Source organism: Nesoenas mayeri, assembly GCF_963082525.1.
Source record: "Nesoenas mayeri genome assembly, chromosome: 23".
Lineage (NCBI taxonomy): Eukaryota > Metazoa > Chordata > Aves > Columbiformes > Columbidae > Nesoenas > Nesoenas mayeri.
In genome coordinates, this window is record NC_137574.1 from 7,203,703 (window position 1) to 7,220,315 (window position 16,613).

Below are 16,613 nucleotides of genomic sequence, written 5' to 3' on the forward strand. Positions count from 1 at the left end.
CATGGTCCTCCAACAGCATTAGAAGGAATTCCTGTCCAGGCTCTGTCTCCACAGATCAAGAATACACCATACAGGAGGTTTTGGGGTCACTCTCCCACATTATCAATGACAGCCCTTGGATTCTTCTGCGAGGCATTACACCATCAAGTTTCGTTTCTATAGTCACCAAGGGTAGCATTAATATTTTGCAGTTTATCCATTCACATCCTCGTATATTGTTCTGACACTTTTCACAAACCAGGTTGATACAAGCATCCATGGGCACAGATGCCAGCAATTCCAGTTCCTGTGGTTTGATATCTGCTTCCAGGAGACAATTAATCCAAAGTGCCATGTTGGTATCATTACAGTTCGTTGCAATGCCTTTGCACTGACCGCTATTGTGAAACAGTCGTGTGATGCTGCTGTAGTCATCAAGGAAGACCCCAACCAAGCATGTGTGAAACGAGTTTTCCAGAGGCATCGTAGTTAGGCATATAGAGTCCTGGTCAGTCATGTTGGCTAAAGTAATCCACATGTTAGTCTTTGTCTGTGCGGGCATCCAAAACGCAGCAGCTGCAACAATCATTGTCAGGAAGATAACACAGGTTTCATGTTTCATGCCAGCAACCATTGTGGCCCTTGATCTGTAAAGACACAAGCAGAGCCTCTCCCCTAGGTTATTAATTGATGTGGCCTTTTCTATTGACCATTAACTAGTGATGTGGCCATAACTAATGTAGGTTCTTTCTGATTTAGCATGGTTTTTGGTCACACTTGCAAAGCGTTTCATCACAGGGCAAATTTGGGGTGCACCACTTAGATATAAGTGATTCATCACATACAATGCTTTTGACAATTGGTTTTGTGGTGTTTTCCCTACTTCTCCCCCTTTTTGTTTTTAAAAAAACAAACCAAACCAAAAACACAGTTCTGAATCAGATACATGTGTTGGACTTTGACTACGTACAAGTATGTAGGATCAGACCAAATACAAGTATGGCCTATGACCTGATGTTAAAGGCTTGCAGCTTCTGCAGCAATTTACATTTATGTATGCCAAAAGCTGTGCTGTTAAGAAAACCAGCTAGTGCAATTTATAGAGACATAGATTACAAATAAAAAAAAAATCAGAATTAAATTTCACAAATGGTACATATATAACAAAAGGATCACGGCCTATTAAGACTTAAATTCATTCCCTGCATTTTCTTGATTAGAGTGACAATTGGTATATAACAGTCGGTAGATCAGTTTGCTAGCACAAAGAGTATCCTCCACAAAGAGTATATTAAAAATCATACAACCTTATATCTCTAAATAATCCATTACATTTGGTGTGCATCTACTTAAGCTAAATGATTCATATTGAACTTGAATTGGGCTCATCCACTGACCTCTGAGTAGTTAAACCATCACCATATAGCTCACTTATTTAGCAGGCTGTCGTATATATAGAATGAAGTGGTTGACTCATACTCAAATTGCATACAGTAAGAAAAGTGTGTATTAGGCTTGTGCACTCACAAGTTACCGGCATTCAGTTGCTGTTCTGCTTCCCTGTGGGTCTCCTAGAATGAGTTCTTGGCCTGGCTGCGGCTCAGGCCCTTCCCTCCTCTGGAGCCTGGACCAAACTGCTGTGGGTTTAGCTGGAGGAGGGCATTCAAGTGCATCTGCCTCAAAGCTCAGAGGCCTGGTAGACCTTTCTGGTGGTAATTGAGGCAAAGAGGTCATAAACTACCTCAGAATTATCTACTTCTGCTCTTACTAAGTGCAGCAGTCATCCCACATTCTGTTTCTTCTTTAACTGTTCCTGATGTAGCATCAACTCATCTTGGTAGCCACTGCATTGCCTTTCCATTTTCACCTGAGCTTTTATAAGGATCATTGCTATGCTTGAAGGATGTGCTTGAAGACAAGGTATATCCAGGTACAACGTGAAAATGGTGTATTCCTTGACTGTATCATCATGGGTGTGAGTAAAGACCCCAGTGTGATGGACCTGCAGCTGTTGGGTGGAGGAGAGACAGACCTTGCTTCTCTGATGGCATCTGATGATTGATGCCTCTGACTGATGGCATCAGCCAATGGCACACAGGCTGCAAATTGCAATCCCTGCTATGCTGTCTGGGATGTCTGTCACACACCTGCCCTGAATGGGAATTGCTTTTCTGTAAGTCTTCTGCTGTTCCTGCAAGCTACATCTCATGTAGCTCTGTGGGCTGGGATTTAAACACTAAATTTAGTAGGAACCCTGAGTTCTGTAAGTCAGTGTGGGGCTGAATATGAGGCAACTGCCAATGTAGTCAGTCATGATCTAGTAAAAACGGTGACAGAGATACTTAGCTCTCCCTATGTCATATAACTTGAATCATCCACATGAACACCACTATACGCTACCTTGAACATAATGAGTAGGGATAGATTCTGTTGCCCTTAGCTTGGGCAACAACTGCCATTTCAGTTGGCCAAAGGAACTTCCCAAGGGCCTCAAAGAGGATGCTCACAGACATTGCCCTGTCTTTACGAATTGTTCCATTTGAGTCTGCAGGTACCTGCACATACCTTAGACCACTTCTGGCATATCACATGTCACCAGACGTTGCACCTGAACACCACATCCCTGGCCCTAATGTCCATTAATTACCATGGGGGCTTAGGAAAGGAGCTCACATGCAGGTGTTTATTTTGTGCATACTTGAAAGGCGGCAAGAGGAATCCCATGTCCTGTGGAGATTTTGGCCACTATGGGAGGAAACTGAATGCCCTTTGAGCCCCAGGTCTACAAACCTCTCCCTGTACCTGTCTGGGTTTCCTGTCTAAAGATGTGCCAAAAAAAAAAGGTGATTCCTGGACCTAACTCATTTCCAGATAGAGGAAATGCCACTACTGAAACTTAGAGATAATGGAAGGAACATCAGCGATGACTTCAGCTTGTTCCACAGTATACTATCCTGGAGCCCCAGGGACACCTGGAGAGAGAGCAGAGAGACAGAGAGAGTGTTACCTTGGGCTTCTCCTGTGCTGTGAGCTGGGCTGGGCTCCTGGGACACAAGGAGCTCATGGCAGCGGCAGCGCTGCAGAGAGACAGCTCTGCCCAGGAGCAGCTCCTCTGCACACGCAGCAGGGCTGAGGGCTCTGCCTGCAGCACCGAGGGCACAGGAGACAGGCACAGAGAGGTTAAAGTCAGTCTGGGGTGGGAGAATGCTGAGAGCTCACTGGAAATGAAATCTTCACAGATACTGTCTGCAAATTTGCACCTGTAAATCATGGTAGGATGTCACAAAGCTGGCAAATTGCAGAGACTACAGGATACGTAAGTACAACTTTCAGAGATTCTCTGACGTAGAGGAAGAGAATGTGGTGCAGAGCAGACATTGCCTTCTGTACTATCAGAGGGATAGGATATGATGGTTGCCTTCTCCCTGGGATGGCTGTGGGGGTGTAAATGTTAATGTGAACCCTGGGCTGTCCTTTGCCTATGGAGAGACAAAAGCATCACCTTTGCTGGACCTGTGAGGTTTAGTTTGACCTGTTCTTTTTTCAAACCTGCAAACAGGAAGATGCTTCTAGGCAGTGCCCTGCAAATGGGCAGGTTTCTGTAGGGCCAGAGTGAGGGCACAGGGAGTGGGATGGGGTCTGTGAGCACTGACAGAGTAAATACATGGCACAGGACAACACCTCCCAGGAGGAAAATCTACAGGCAGCAAGGATATAACCTGGGAAGGAGAGGAAAATAAAACCAGCAATGTTGTGGGAGGGAGAGAGAATGCAGAAAACTCCATATGATCCCCTCCAGTGCAGAGCCCTCCCCTGAGCAGCCTCCTCTCCCACCCAGCAAAGCCTCTGCCCTCAGGGCCGGGGGCTCCAAGGCATGAAGCAGCTCCTGTGCAGCCAGAGCTCCAGTTCCTCTGCAGAGCACAGGGGCTGAGAGCAGCTGCCCGGCACTGTTGGTGTCTGGGAGGTGGCTGCACAGCTGGGGAAGGGTGAGGCTGTCTGAGTGCCCGGCTGCCCCTGCCCTGGCCTCTCTCACACCCACCCTCACCAGATTTTTCCTTCTTTCTCCACTGCTCTCTGTTCCTGTCGTTGGGATCTTGTTCTTGCTGTCAGGCTCTCTGGGGATGGGAATTTCAGCTGCAGAGTCACACACTGATCTTGTGGGTCCTTTCTTGCAGGTGTGTTCAAGGGAACAAGTTTCCCAGGTTTTCTAGCACATATGCAGATATGATCGAAACAGTCTGTGGGGCTGGGGTATGAGCTGACTCTTACTGAGATGCCATCGTTAGGACACTTGGCTATCCACTTGGGACATCCTTCCAACCTGCAGGCTGCCCTCAGGGTTGCAGAATTTTCTTATAGCACCTCTGTGTTATCTGAAAGCCCCTGGAAGAACACAAAGCATGTACAACTGAAGTAATGCTGTTGGGTTTGTGAAATGGGCTATGCATGTCCTGGACTAAATGTGGGGTGCTGAGACCTTAGGAAAGGGTGAGACACATAGTGATCTTAGGTGGATCCCTCTGGTCTCAGCACTGTCTGGTGACTTTTCAGGGTAACATGGCATCAGCCTTCATCTCAGAAAGGTGCCAGCCCAGGGCAGCTGGAGCAAGACAGAGGGACAGACCAGCTCCCCTCACTCTGCACTAAGCCACAGGCATCCTCTTGCCTTGCAGGACTCGCTCTGTTCTCCCTGAGTGCAGCAGAAATACTGATGGTTTCTGACATCCAAGAAAACTCCCCAGGGTGGGAGGGGAGAAGGAGCTGTAAGAAACTCCATACCTCTCAAACACCTTCTGCCATCTCAGTTCCTTTTCTCTGGGAGTGCAGATGGTGACAGGCCCTTCTGCACCAGCTACACCTTCATCTTATAAAGCTGAATCCCAGGACTGTCCCCTGCCTCCATTCCCATGACCCCACTGCTGCAGAGCAGGGCTGACTCCTCAGCAGCCAGCGGGCACAGGCCCTGCTCCTCACGGCCCCTCCAGCCAGCACCACCCAGGGCTCAGACATGGAGCTGAGGGAAGGTCTCCTGCAAAAGGACAAGGGTAGTAGAGATAGCATATATGAGAAATGGCTTTGATTTTGCTCAGAGTAGTCTTCCCTAGGTTGTCACTGTCTTTTTCTTCAATGACAGTTCCTAGTGTTCAGAGGCAGCAAATGTCCAACAGCAGCTCCATCACCCAGTTCCTCCTCCTGACATTCACAGACACACGGGAGCTGCAGCTCTTGCACTTCTGGCTCTTCCTGGGCATCTACCTGGCTGCCCTCCTGGGCAACAGCCTCATCATCACCACCATAGCCTGTGACCAGCACCTCCACACCCCCATGTACTTCTTCCTCCTCAGTCTCTCTGTCCTCGATCTGGGCTGTATCTCCACCACTCTTCCCAAATCTATGGCAAATGCCCTCTGGCAGACCAGGGCCATCTCCTATGCAGGATGTGCTACACAACTCTTTCTGTTCGTCTTTTTAGCTTCAGCAGAGTACTGTCTCCTCACCATCATGTCCTATGACCGCTACGTTGCCATCTGCAAACCCCTGCACTACGGGACCCTCCTGGGCAGCAGAGCTTGTGTCCACATGGCAGCAGCTGCCTGGGCCACTGGGTTTCTCAATGCTCTGCTGCACACGGCCAATACATTTTCACTGCCCCTGTGCAAGGGCAATGCCCTGAACCAGTTCTTCTGTGAAATCCCCCAGATCCTCAAGCTCTCCTGCTCAGGAGCCTACCTCAAAGAAGTCTGGGTAATTGTGGTTAGTATCTTAGCAGGCTCTGGGTGTTTTGTGTTCATAGTGGTGTCCTATGTGCAGATCTTCAGGGCCGTGCTGAGGATTCCCTCTGAGCAGGGTCGGCACAAAGCCTTTTCCACCTGCCTCCCTCACCTGGCTGTGGTTTCCTTGTTTGTAAGCACTTTAATGTTTGCCTACCTGAAACCTCCCTCCATCTCGTCCCCATCCCTGGATCTGGTGATAGCAATTCTCTACTCGGTGGTGCCTTCAGCAGTGAACCCCCTCATCTACAGCATGAGGAACCAGGAGCTCAAGAATGCTATGTGGACACTGATGACTGGGTGTTTTTCTGAAGCAATGAACTGTATAGCAGTTATAGTATAATTCACTGCAGGCCCAGTCTCATTTTTTTGGTGGTGGTGTTTTAGTTGTGATAATATTGTCTTTTTTTTTTTTTTTTCATTTACTGTCTACTTTTCTGGTTTGAATAAAGTGCATGTGTGAATTGGGACCTGTGTTCTCTGTATCTTTGTATGAAATAATGGCATCTTTAGAGACTTTTTTTTTTCCCTGAGATTCTTCTGCCAAGGCGTTTTTGGTTCTGCAGGCACAGTTTCTGTGTCATAGGTAGAGAGCAAAAGAGTCCCAGCACAGCAGCACTGCCACCTAACACCACTGCTTGGTCTTCCAGAACTGTTCTATTTCCACTTCCACAGTCTCTTTCTGATCCCTTGTGTTGGTGCAAGGCCTGAATGGCCTGGTATCTTGGTCACTGTCCTGCTGTGCGGCAGTCCTGTGGCAGGGACAGGCAATGGGCACTTCTGTGACACAGCTAGCTTCCATAGCAGTATTTCCACAAGGAAATGTAATTTCCTTAGGGCAATACTTGAAGGCTTTGGTCTTTTTCCAAAGTTTCTCCTCAGAACACGCACAAGAACATGGCATCCAGATGAAAACACTAGTGTATGTCTAAACAGTGTGGGTGTGCAAGGTTGGGGCACAAGGCAGTGTCTTCTCACAGCCAGGCCTCCTGCAAGAGACCTGAAGGAACAGCCAAGCGAAGTGTGGTCTGTGCCCGTGTTCGCTGCTCAACCCCCAGAACCTGCTGCAGGGCAATTACCGTGGTTTAATCAATAAGAACCACCATTTCCAGCACTGGCCTCTCACCCCAGCTCAGAGAGTTTATTTTTCACTCCATGGAGGCACAATGAATTTGTAGGTCAGAAGTCCATGTTTGTACTGCACAGATGAGTTGTAAGCATGCACATTATGTACAAGAGAAGAGATGAACCCAAGTGAGTACAAACACCATCCTTGGGGGTCCTGTGGGACTATCGGTGCTTCAAAGTCACTTCATGTTGGGAATAACACCCCATGAAAAACCACCTAAATGCAGCAGTGGGTTGTTCTTTCTTGAACCAAGGTCCCTGTGTCCATTCCTTATGACATGGGGCATCTCAGATGAGTACAGAGCAGGTAGACACACTGCAGGGCTGAAGTGGCTCCCATCCATTGAGAGTGACAACAGGAGGCCAGAGAGACTGTGACTCCTACCTCTGTGTGTACAAGGGAAAGACTCTGTCCCTGAACATCCCTGAGTGCATAAGGAGTCCATGATGCCAGCTCAGATGTGGATGCCTGACAGAACCCTGACATTTCTATGCATTTCTCCAGGAACAAACCCCATTGGCACAGTGTGATTCTCTCAGCTGCCTTGGACAGGTTCATTGCAAGTGCCCCTGTCTGCTATGTCACCCTTGTCCATGATTTTGGATTGTGCCAGAGCAATCAGAGAAGTTCTGAGGAAGTTCTGGGAAAGGCAGACATCAAACCCATCTTCAAGAAGAGCAGAAATGAGAAGTAGGAGATTTACAGGCAGGTCAGTCAATCTCTGTCCATGGGAAGGGGATGGGACATGTCCTTCTGCAGACACCTCCAGGAACCTGAAGGACAGGAAAGGAAATGCTGAATCAAAATAACCAGGGGAAATAAAGGCAGGCTGTGTACATGGAATTTTGCAAGGCTTCAAACATGATCTCCCATGGTGTCTTTATAGCCAGATTGGTTCTGTCTGGGCTGAAGATGTGGAAGCTGGGTGGAAAGTTGGCTGGATGATCAAGCCCAAATGTCACCCGTAGTGTACAAAGTCCTTCATGCAGCCTGTTACTAGTGAACAGCACTTGGGTCAACACTGTTGAATGTCCTTATTCTACCCCTTTATAATGCGATCAAGTGTGCTTTCGGTTCCTTTGTGGATGATGGAATCGTGGGCTGATGCCTTGAACGACCTCATCTGTATCACTGAGTAGGAAGGTGAGACAAGATGATGTTCAGGGGTCTCTTCAAACTTCAGTTACTCTGTTATTCAATGAATATTCCCCTTGAAGAGGTTTTTTAAGATAAAATAGCTGGAGAAAGGAGAAAAAACAATGAGGCAAAACAGGAGATATAACACATGTCAAAATAAATACGGTTTTTCCTGTGAAGAATGTTTCTCCAATCCAATCATTAGTAGGAAATATTTTTGCTAAATTTGGTATAACAAGTGTATTTTATCTGATCAGGTCCTAGACCATAAGGAGGGTGATGGATGAGTATGGTATTATCAGAGCAGTTGTGTCCCAGAAACTCATAATCCAGTAAGAACCATGTGGCTGTCAAGGGGACCGTGAGGTCAGTTCTGTCTCGGGAGGTGACAGCCCAGCAGCCGGAACATGACTGGGAAAGTACCTCTGCCAAGGTGCCCTATAGGCCCTATCCAGGAAGAGGCCTTGGAGACAGGTTGTCATGTCCATTCTGCCTGAGTACATGACGGGAGAGCAGCAGGCACATGGTCACATCTATCAGAGAATCTGAAAGGCCAGCAGTAGTGGCTGGTGTGGGAAATGGCCATGGGAGAGACAAATATTCCTGGGGCACCATCCCAGTCTGTCCATGAACCAAGGGCACAGAGCAGCCTCCTCTCTCCTGCCCCTGCGTGTCTTGGCTCTGCACCTCACACCAATGGAGCGTGTCCTTGCCTTGCACGGTCACACAGCTCAGCCAACACTGGGGTGTCCTCTCCCAGCACTTTCCAGCTCAGCCCAGCCCTGCCCGGCTTTCTCTCCAGCCCAGTCCAGCAGAACAGCCCAGTCTGGGCTGGCCCCATGGCCGTGCCCAGCACAGGGGGCTGCAGATCTCTGGGCTCTCACCCACAGCCCCAGCCCCTGTGAACGGCACAGCAACTGCTGGGGGCACAGATGGGTCTCAGCCTCCCCTACAGCCCCGGGGATGGAGATTGGACATGGCACAAGGACATGGAAACCAGTGAAAATCCAGGACCGCTGGTGTCTACACCAGGAGATCCCCACTGTGGGAGTGGTAGGACATACAGCTCTAGCCACCTGGATAATAAAAGAATATCAATCAATACTGACATGACCATCTGGACAATCAAAGAAGGCTAATAGTAACAAGATTAAATGACAGCAATCAGTCAAAAACAAAGAAGCCTTGGAGTGGTTATGCAAGGGCGAAAGTGCAAATCTCGGGCTGGAAGACACAAAAAGAATTTGTGAGAGTGTGAGAAAGAATGTGACTGAAAACAGTCACAAGATGAGTGTGACGTGTTTGGAATAACGTGTTTTGAAAAAAACACATCCAGCTTGCTTTCTTGGTCCAGGCCCCTATCTGTATAGCTATAGACTGAGAATGAGTCAATTGAAGAGGGCTCAGCTCAGGTTTGCTACGCTCGGCTCTCACTGTTGACATGAACTCTGTGTGTGTGTGTGTGTCTTTGTGCGTCATTCTCAAACACAACACCCACCGCAGACAGCCTGTGCCCCTCAGTGCCAGCCTCTCTCCCCAAACCAGAACAAGAGTCCTGGTCCAGCCCCAAATGAGTGTCTGCAGAAAGAGGTTTCTCTTGCTCCTGGATTCCTCCCTGCAGGCACAGAAATGCTCCCTTGCTCTTCTCCAGGAACATCCCTTTCCCCAGGTGAGGGTGTCCAGCCTGGCCTGGCCGGCTGGTCCTGGTTCCCTCCCTGTGCTCCCCACAGGGCCCTGAGCTGGCCATGCTGCTCTGCAGAGCGAGGGGCTGTGGTGCCCTGGGGCCATGGGTGACTCTGCTCTGGCCACGCTGGTTGGGCTGGGAAACAGACCCAGCTGGATGAGGATCACTGCTGCTGAGCCCTTTCCATCTTCCCAGCTGGCTCAGTAGCCAAGGACAAGGCTGGGCAGGACCATGGGGTGTCTCTCATGGCACAAAAGGCAGGGGGAGCTGCATTAGGTCCAGCCTGTCGTCTTTCTAAGAGGTTGCCCTGAATCACTCTCCAGTCTTCCATCCCTTTGCCTGCTGGCTCCTCACATCCTCTCCTGGCATTGCAGAGCCCTTGTTAGCCCATGATTTCCCAAGTTTCATCTTTTCTTCTGGGAGACTCCTCCTTGGATAGTCACTCATATTTTCAGGTATCAGTCACTGCCCGTTCAAACTCACGTAATGTCCCTGGAGATCCCTTGACATCTCCTGGCAGCTCCTGATTCTTCTCCAGGATAGCATTTGCCATCAGACCCAAAGCCGGTGCTGTCTGTGTGGAGATTTGGAAGGGATATCCATCCTTCTGTCCCTGCACTGTGGAGTCCCTGCATTAAGGTTGATGCTAGAACGGCGGCCTGCAGCGATGAGGAACGACACATACAGATGCAGGCAGAGATGCACCCACACGGAGTTCTTGTTAGCAGCAAGAGCAGAGCCTGGTAGAGCTGAGCAGAGCTGAGCCAGGCTGAGCTGACTTTTATTAACAATTCTAAATGTATAGGTTTAGAGGTAGGGGCCCAGACTAAGAGGTTAGACAGGATGTTTTTTTCAATAATTATTATTCCAAACACACCACACACATGTTATGACTGTTTTCAGTCATGTTCTCATGCATATCTTGTGGGAAGCATTCCGACCCACTCATTCACACACCCAGGCCCAGCGTTCACACATCATACATACGGGGGTGGTTTTCCAGCCTGAGATATCATTCTCACTGGCCTGGGCTCTCACTCCTTACACTCATAAAAAACATACTTTTGTATAACCTGTCCAAGGCCTTTTGGCTGGAAACATACATCCTGCCGTTCCCACAGAGGCCAGCTCTTACACAGTGGTTCACATGGCCTTCTCCTGCCCACAGCCACAGGGATGCCACTGCAGAGACAACAAGACTGTCACAACTAACATCAGACCTTAGGAGCAGGACAAATGCAAGGGCTCAGCAGGACAGTGTGGATGTGAGGAGAGACCAACACTGAAAAGGCCACGTCCTGCAGCTGTCCTTGGCCATGGCTCCAGGGAAGCGGCAACCCTTTGTCACAGGTGACAGAGAAGGAGTGACCACTGAGGCAGACAGGGGCAGCCCAAAGGGGCAATGGGGATGCTCCTCCATGGGGCAGCTGAACATTTACCTCCTGAAGATCTCCTGCATTCTGGGGCTTCTCTCTCACCTCCAGAGGAGAAGTGAAGAGAGGCAAACAGAGACATATAATTGTCTTCTGGTATATTAATAGACTTTATCTAAAAAGGGAGCCTGAATCCACATGTACATAGGTCTCTGGGTCAAGAAAACACAGGCAGGATGCAAAGAATATTATTACAGGTATAAATCTGAAACTAAAACCAAATACAGTCCTTTTTAAGGAGAATTAAAGAGACATATGAAGAAAAGTTATTCCTGGCAGTTTCTGAGATACTACGAGAGTCCTGGTCAGATAATGAGCACCTTATTAATCTGAAATAGGCAGTATTGTAATAGTTTCCACAGGGCATCCTTGAGCTCCTGGTTCCTCATGCTGTAGATGAAGGGGTTCACTGCTGGAAGCACCACCAAGTACAGAACTGCCACTAGGAAATTCAGGGATGAGAGGGAGATAGAAGGGGGTTTCAGGCAGGCCAAAATGGCAGTGTTGACATACAAAGAGGCCACAGCCAGGTGAGGGAGGCACATGGAAAAGGCTTTGTGCTATCCCTGCTCAGAGGGGATCCTCAGTACAGCCCTGAAGATCTGCACATAGGACAGCACAAGGAACACAAAACACCCAAATGCCAAACAGAAACCAACCACAACAAGACGAACTTCCCTGAGGTAGGCATCTGAGCAGGACAGCTTGAGTATCATAGTGATTTCATAGAAGAGCTGGTCTACAACATCACATTTGCAGAGTGGTAGTGAAACTATAGTGGCTGTGTGCAGCAGAGCACTGAGGAACCCAGTGTCCCAGGCAGCTGCTGCCATGTGGACACAAGCTCTGCTGCCCAGGACAGTTCCATAGTGCAGGGATTTGCAGATGGCAACGTAGCGGTCATAGGCCATGATAGTGACTAGAGGAAACTCTGTTGTGATCACAAAGAGACATAAAAAGATATGTATAGCACAGCCTGCGTAGGAAATGGCCCTGATGCCCCACAGGAAATTGGCCATGGACTTGGGGCCAGTGGTGGAGATACAGCCCATATGGAGGAGGTAGAGGTTGAGGAGGAAGAAGTATCTGGGGGTGTGCAGGTGCTGGTCACAGGCTATGGTGGTGACGATGAGGCCGTTGCCCAGGAGGGCAGCCAGGTAGATGCCCAGGAAGAGCCAGAAGTGCAAGAGCCGCAGCTTCCGTGTGTCTGTGAATGTCAGGAGGAGGAACTGAGTGATGGAGCTGCTGTTGGACTTTTACTGTTTCTTGACCTGGATGATCTGTTCAAAAAAGGAAATGACAACATAAAATTAGGACAGACTCCTGTGAGCAAAGAGACACTCCACCTTACAGAGATATCACACCCAATTTTAATGCATTTCCTTTCTCTGATCTGTGCTGGCTGAGTGTGCTGTGAGGAGCAGGACCTCTGCCTGTGTGCTGTCAAGCAGCCAGCTTTGGTCTCTGCAGTAGGGGTGTGGAAGCTGGTTTGTGACAGCTCCAGTGTTCAATAGGGAATGTTAGATATGATCCACTTTTAATGGAAAAGTTCAGTATCTGTGTCCTGGTTTTGTTAAAAACAAGGCAAGTTTCTCTTTTAGTGATTTTTTTTCTTTTAGTTAAGCCCTTCTCAGTAACTGCACTTTTCTGAAGTTGGGTACATTTTTTGGTAGACATAGCAATGAAATGCAAGGTCGCTGATAAGGATACACGTCCTGAAAGTGAGAGGGGCAAGGAAGAGCAAACTGAACAGGGGACTAATACTGACTAACTAAGTATTCCATCCCATCCACATGATACGTCATATAAAAGTGGGAGATCAAGACAGCCTCATCACTTTCTCCCTTCTTCAACTATGGCAAACATCTCGGAAGGACCCTGCCTACCATGCCTGCAAATCTGAAGCCTAGTGACAGACCCTGAATTATTGAATACAGTTCCGGTTTGCTGCAGAATCCAACCCTCAGTTTTGGGCCCCTCACTAAGGAAAGACCTTGAGATGATGGAGAGAGTTTCAGAGAAGGGCAACAAAGCTGATGAAGGGAGAGCAAGTCTGATGAGGAGCAGTTGAGGGAAGTGGAGCTGTTTAGCTTGGAGAAAAGGAGGCTGAGGGACTTGATGATCTCTGAGGTCTTTTCCAACCCAGTCGATTCTGAGTGATTCTGTGTGTGTGATTCTGTGTGATCTGAACAACAACGCAATCATTGGTTCCAGCCAGCATGGGTTCATGAGGGGAAAGTCTTGCCTGAACTGAATTCATTCTACAACAAGGTTACCCAACTGGTTGATCTTTTTTTTTTTTTTTTTTTTCAGTAAAGCCTTTGGTAGTGCCTCTCACAGTATTCTCCTGAACAAGATGTCCAGCACACAGCTGGGTAAACACACAGTGCAGTGGGTGAGCAATTGGCTGATGGGCTGGGCTCAAAGTGTTCCAGTAAATGGGGTTAAGTCAGTCTGGCGACCAGTCACTAGTGGGTTCTGCAGGGATCCATCTTAGGGCCAACGCTCTGCAATGTCTTTATAAATGACTTAGACTCAGGACTTGAGAGATTGCTTAGTCAGTTTGCTGATGACACAAAATTGGGCAGAGCTGTCAACATTCTAGAGGTAGAGAGGACCTGCAGGGGAAGGTGAACAAACTGGAGAACTGGGCAATCACCAACCACGTGAAGTTCAACAAGAGCAAGTGCCGGATTTTGCACCTGGGACGCTACAACCCTGGCTGTACAGACAGACTGGGGTACGAGATGCTGGAGAGCAGCTCTGTGGAGAGGGATCTGGAGTTTCTGGTTGATGACAAGTTGAACATGAGCCAACAGTGTCTCTGGCAGCCAAGAGGGACCCGTGTCCTGGGTGCGCCAAGCACAGCATTGCCAGCCAGGCAAAGGAGCTGATTGTCCCACTTTACTCTGCACTGGTGTGGCCTCACCTGGAGTACTGTGTGCAGGGCTGAGCACCACACTATAAAAAAAGGTAATAAGCTACTAAAAAGTGTCCAGAAGAGGGCTACAAAGTTGGTGAAGAGTTTGGAGAGGAAGCCATATGAAGAGTGGCTTGTTCAGCTTGGAGAAGAGGAGACTAAGAGGAGACCTCATCATGGTCTGCAGCTTCCTGACAAGTGGAAGAGGAAGAGCAGGCACTGAACTCTTTAGTGACCAATGACAGAAACCAAGGGAATGGCAGGAAGATGTGCCAGGGGAGGTTTAGGCTACACATTAGGAAAAGGTTCTTCACTCAGAGGTGCTGGACACTGGAACAGGCTCCCCAGGGAGATAGTCATGGCTCCAAGCCTGACAGTGTTCAAGAAGAGACTGGACAACATCCTCAGACACATGGTGTGAACTGTGGGGTTGTCCTGTGCAGGGACAGGAGTTGGACTTGATGATCCTTGTGGGTCCCTTCCAACTGAAGACATTCTATGATTCTAGGTATGTCAACCAGAAAAGGAAAGTCAAGGGAAGTGTAACTCCCCCCTGATGAGCAAGACAGGCAACTGGTAACAACATACAAAGAGAAGGCTGAGGTACTGAAGTTCTTTTTTGCCTCGTTCTTCACTGGCAAGCTCTTTTCCCATACTTCTCGAGTGGATGAACTGCAAGACATACCTGCACTGGGCACTGCTGAGGCTGCACCTTGAATCTTGTGTTCAGTTTTGGGCCCCTCACAGCAACAACGACCTTGAGGTGCTGGAGCAAGTTCAGAAACGGGCAACAGAACTGGTGAAGGGGTTGGAGCACAAGTTTGATGGGGAGTGCCTGTTTAGATTGGCTGTTTCAAAAAAATTTGTGACAAAAAGCATTGTTAAGCACTGGAACAGGCTGGCCAGTGAAGTGGTTGAGTTACCATCCCTAGAGGTGTTGAAAAGATGCATAGATGAGGTTCTTAGGGACATGGTTTAGTGCCAGAGTTAGGTTAATGGTTGGACTTGATTCTTGTGAGGGTCTTTTCCAACACAATTCTATGATTCTACAGGGACTGGTGGATCAACATCCATCCCACTGTAAATGAAGATCATGTTTGTGAGCACTTTAGGAACTTGAACACAAAAAAGTCTGAGGGACCTGATGAGATGCATCCCAGAGTCCTGACAGATTTGGGTGACATAGTGACCAAACCACTCTTCATGATTTTGAGAAGTTACGGCATTCAAGTGAAGTCCCTGGTGACTGAAAAGAGGGAATCATTGCACACATTTTTATAGACTAGAAAGAAGAACCCTGGGAACTACCAACCTATCAGCCTCACCCCATGCCTCAGAAGATCATGCAACAGATCCTCCTAGAAGCTATGCTAAGGCACATCGAGGACAGGGAGGTGATTCAAGACAGCCAGCATGGCTTCACCAAGGGCAATTCCTGCCTGACCAACCTAGTGGCCTTCTCCAAAGGATTAATTACATCAGTGGACAAAGGAAGGGCTAGGAATGTCATCTGTCTGGACTTCTGTACAGCCTTTGAAATGGTCCCCCACAACATCTATCTCTCTGGATTGGAGAGGTGTGGATTGGATGGATGGACTGTTTGGTGGATGAGGAACTGGCTGGATGGTCACACCCAGAGAGTGGCACAGTGTCAGGATGGACACTGATAACAAGTGGTGTCCTTCAGGGGTCTGTACAGGGTTCAGTGCTGTTTAATATCTTCATCAACAATATAGACAGTAGGATCAAGTGCACCCTCAGCAAGTTTGCTGATGACACCAAACTGAGTGGTGCAGTTGACATGCCTGAGGGATGGGATGCCATCCAGAGGAACCTGGACAGGCTTGAGGAGTGGGTCCATGTGGTTCAACAGGCCAAGTGCAAGGTCCTTCAGCTGGGTCAGGGCAAACCCCGGTATCAATCCAGGCTGCAAGATGAAGGGATTGAGAGCAGCCCTGTGGAGAAGGACTTGGGGGTGCTGATGAATGAAAGACTGGACATGAACTGGCAATGTGCACTTGTATCCCAAAAGGCCAATCATATCTTGGGCTGCATCAAAAAGAGTATGGCCAGGAGGTCGAGAGAAATGATTCTGACTTCTACTCTGCTCTGGTGAGACCACACAAGGAGTACTGTATCCGGCTCTGGAGTCAACAGCACAGGAAAGACATGGAGTGTGGGACTACGGTGGGTCTGTGGATTCCCTGACAGAGGGCATGGGAACAGAAATTAGCCTTGAAGATATGAAGGCCTACCCGTGAGAAAGATGGGAGTAAAGGAGTATCTGAAGAGGTTAAGGATGTACCTTTGAGAGAGAAGGGAGTAGAAGAGTAACATTGATGACAGCAAAAATAGCCAATGAGATGTTACTGCTGTAACTTGTAACCAATAGTGAAGAGACCCATGAATTGGTAAAACTGTATAAAAATGCACTTGTGGCAATAAATGGCATCTACTACTTTCATCCTGGAAGAACTTGGTCTATGTCATTGGTCCGTCTCAACCACGACAATGGAGTGAATCCAGAGGAGGCCATGAACGGGAGGACAGGCTGAGAGAG

At 48.4% G+C, this 16,613-nt stretch overlaps 1 protein-coding gene across 1 annotated transcript in view; it reads left to right on the plus strand.

Annotated features, from left to right (window-relative positions):
- Positions 1-6,513, plus strand: part of LOC308048809 (olfactory receptor 14C36-like) — a gene marked incomplete at its 5' end in the record, with an annotated part of 80,264 nt that extends 73,751 nt beyond the window's left edge. The window contains one exon of the mRNA XM_080358118.1: positions 5,431-6,513. Coding sequence (XP_080214244.1) covers positions 5,431-6,093 — 663 coding nt within the window. The 3' untranslated portion in view covers positions 6,094-6,513. The remainder of the gene's footprint in view (positions 1-5,430) is intronic.
- Between the last annotated feature and the right edge of the window lie 10,100 nt (positions 6,514-16,613).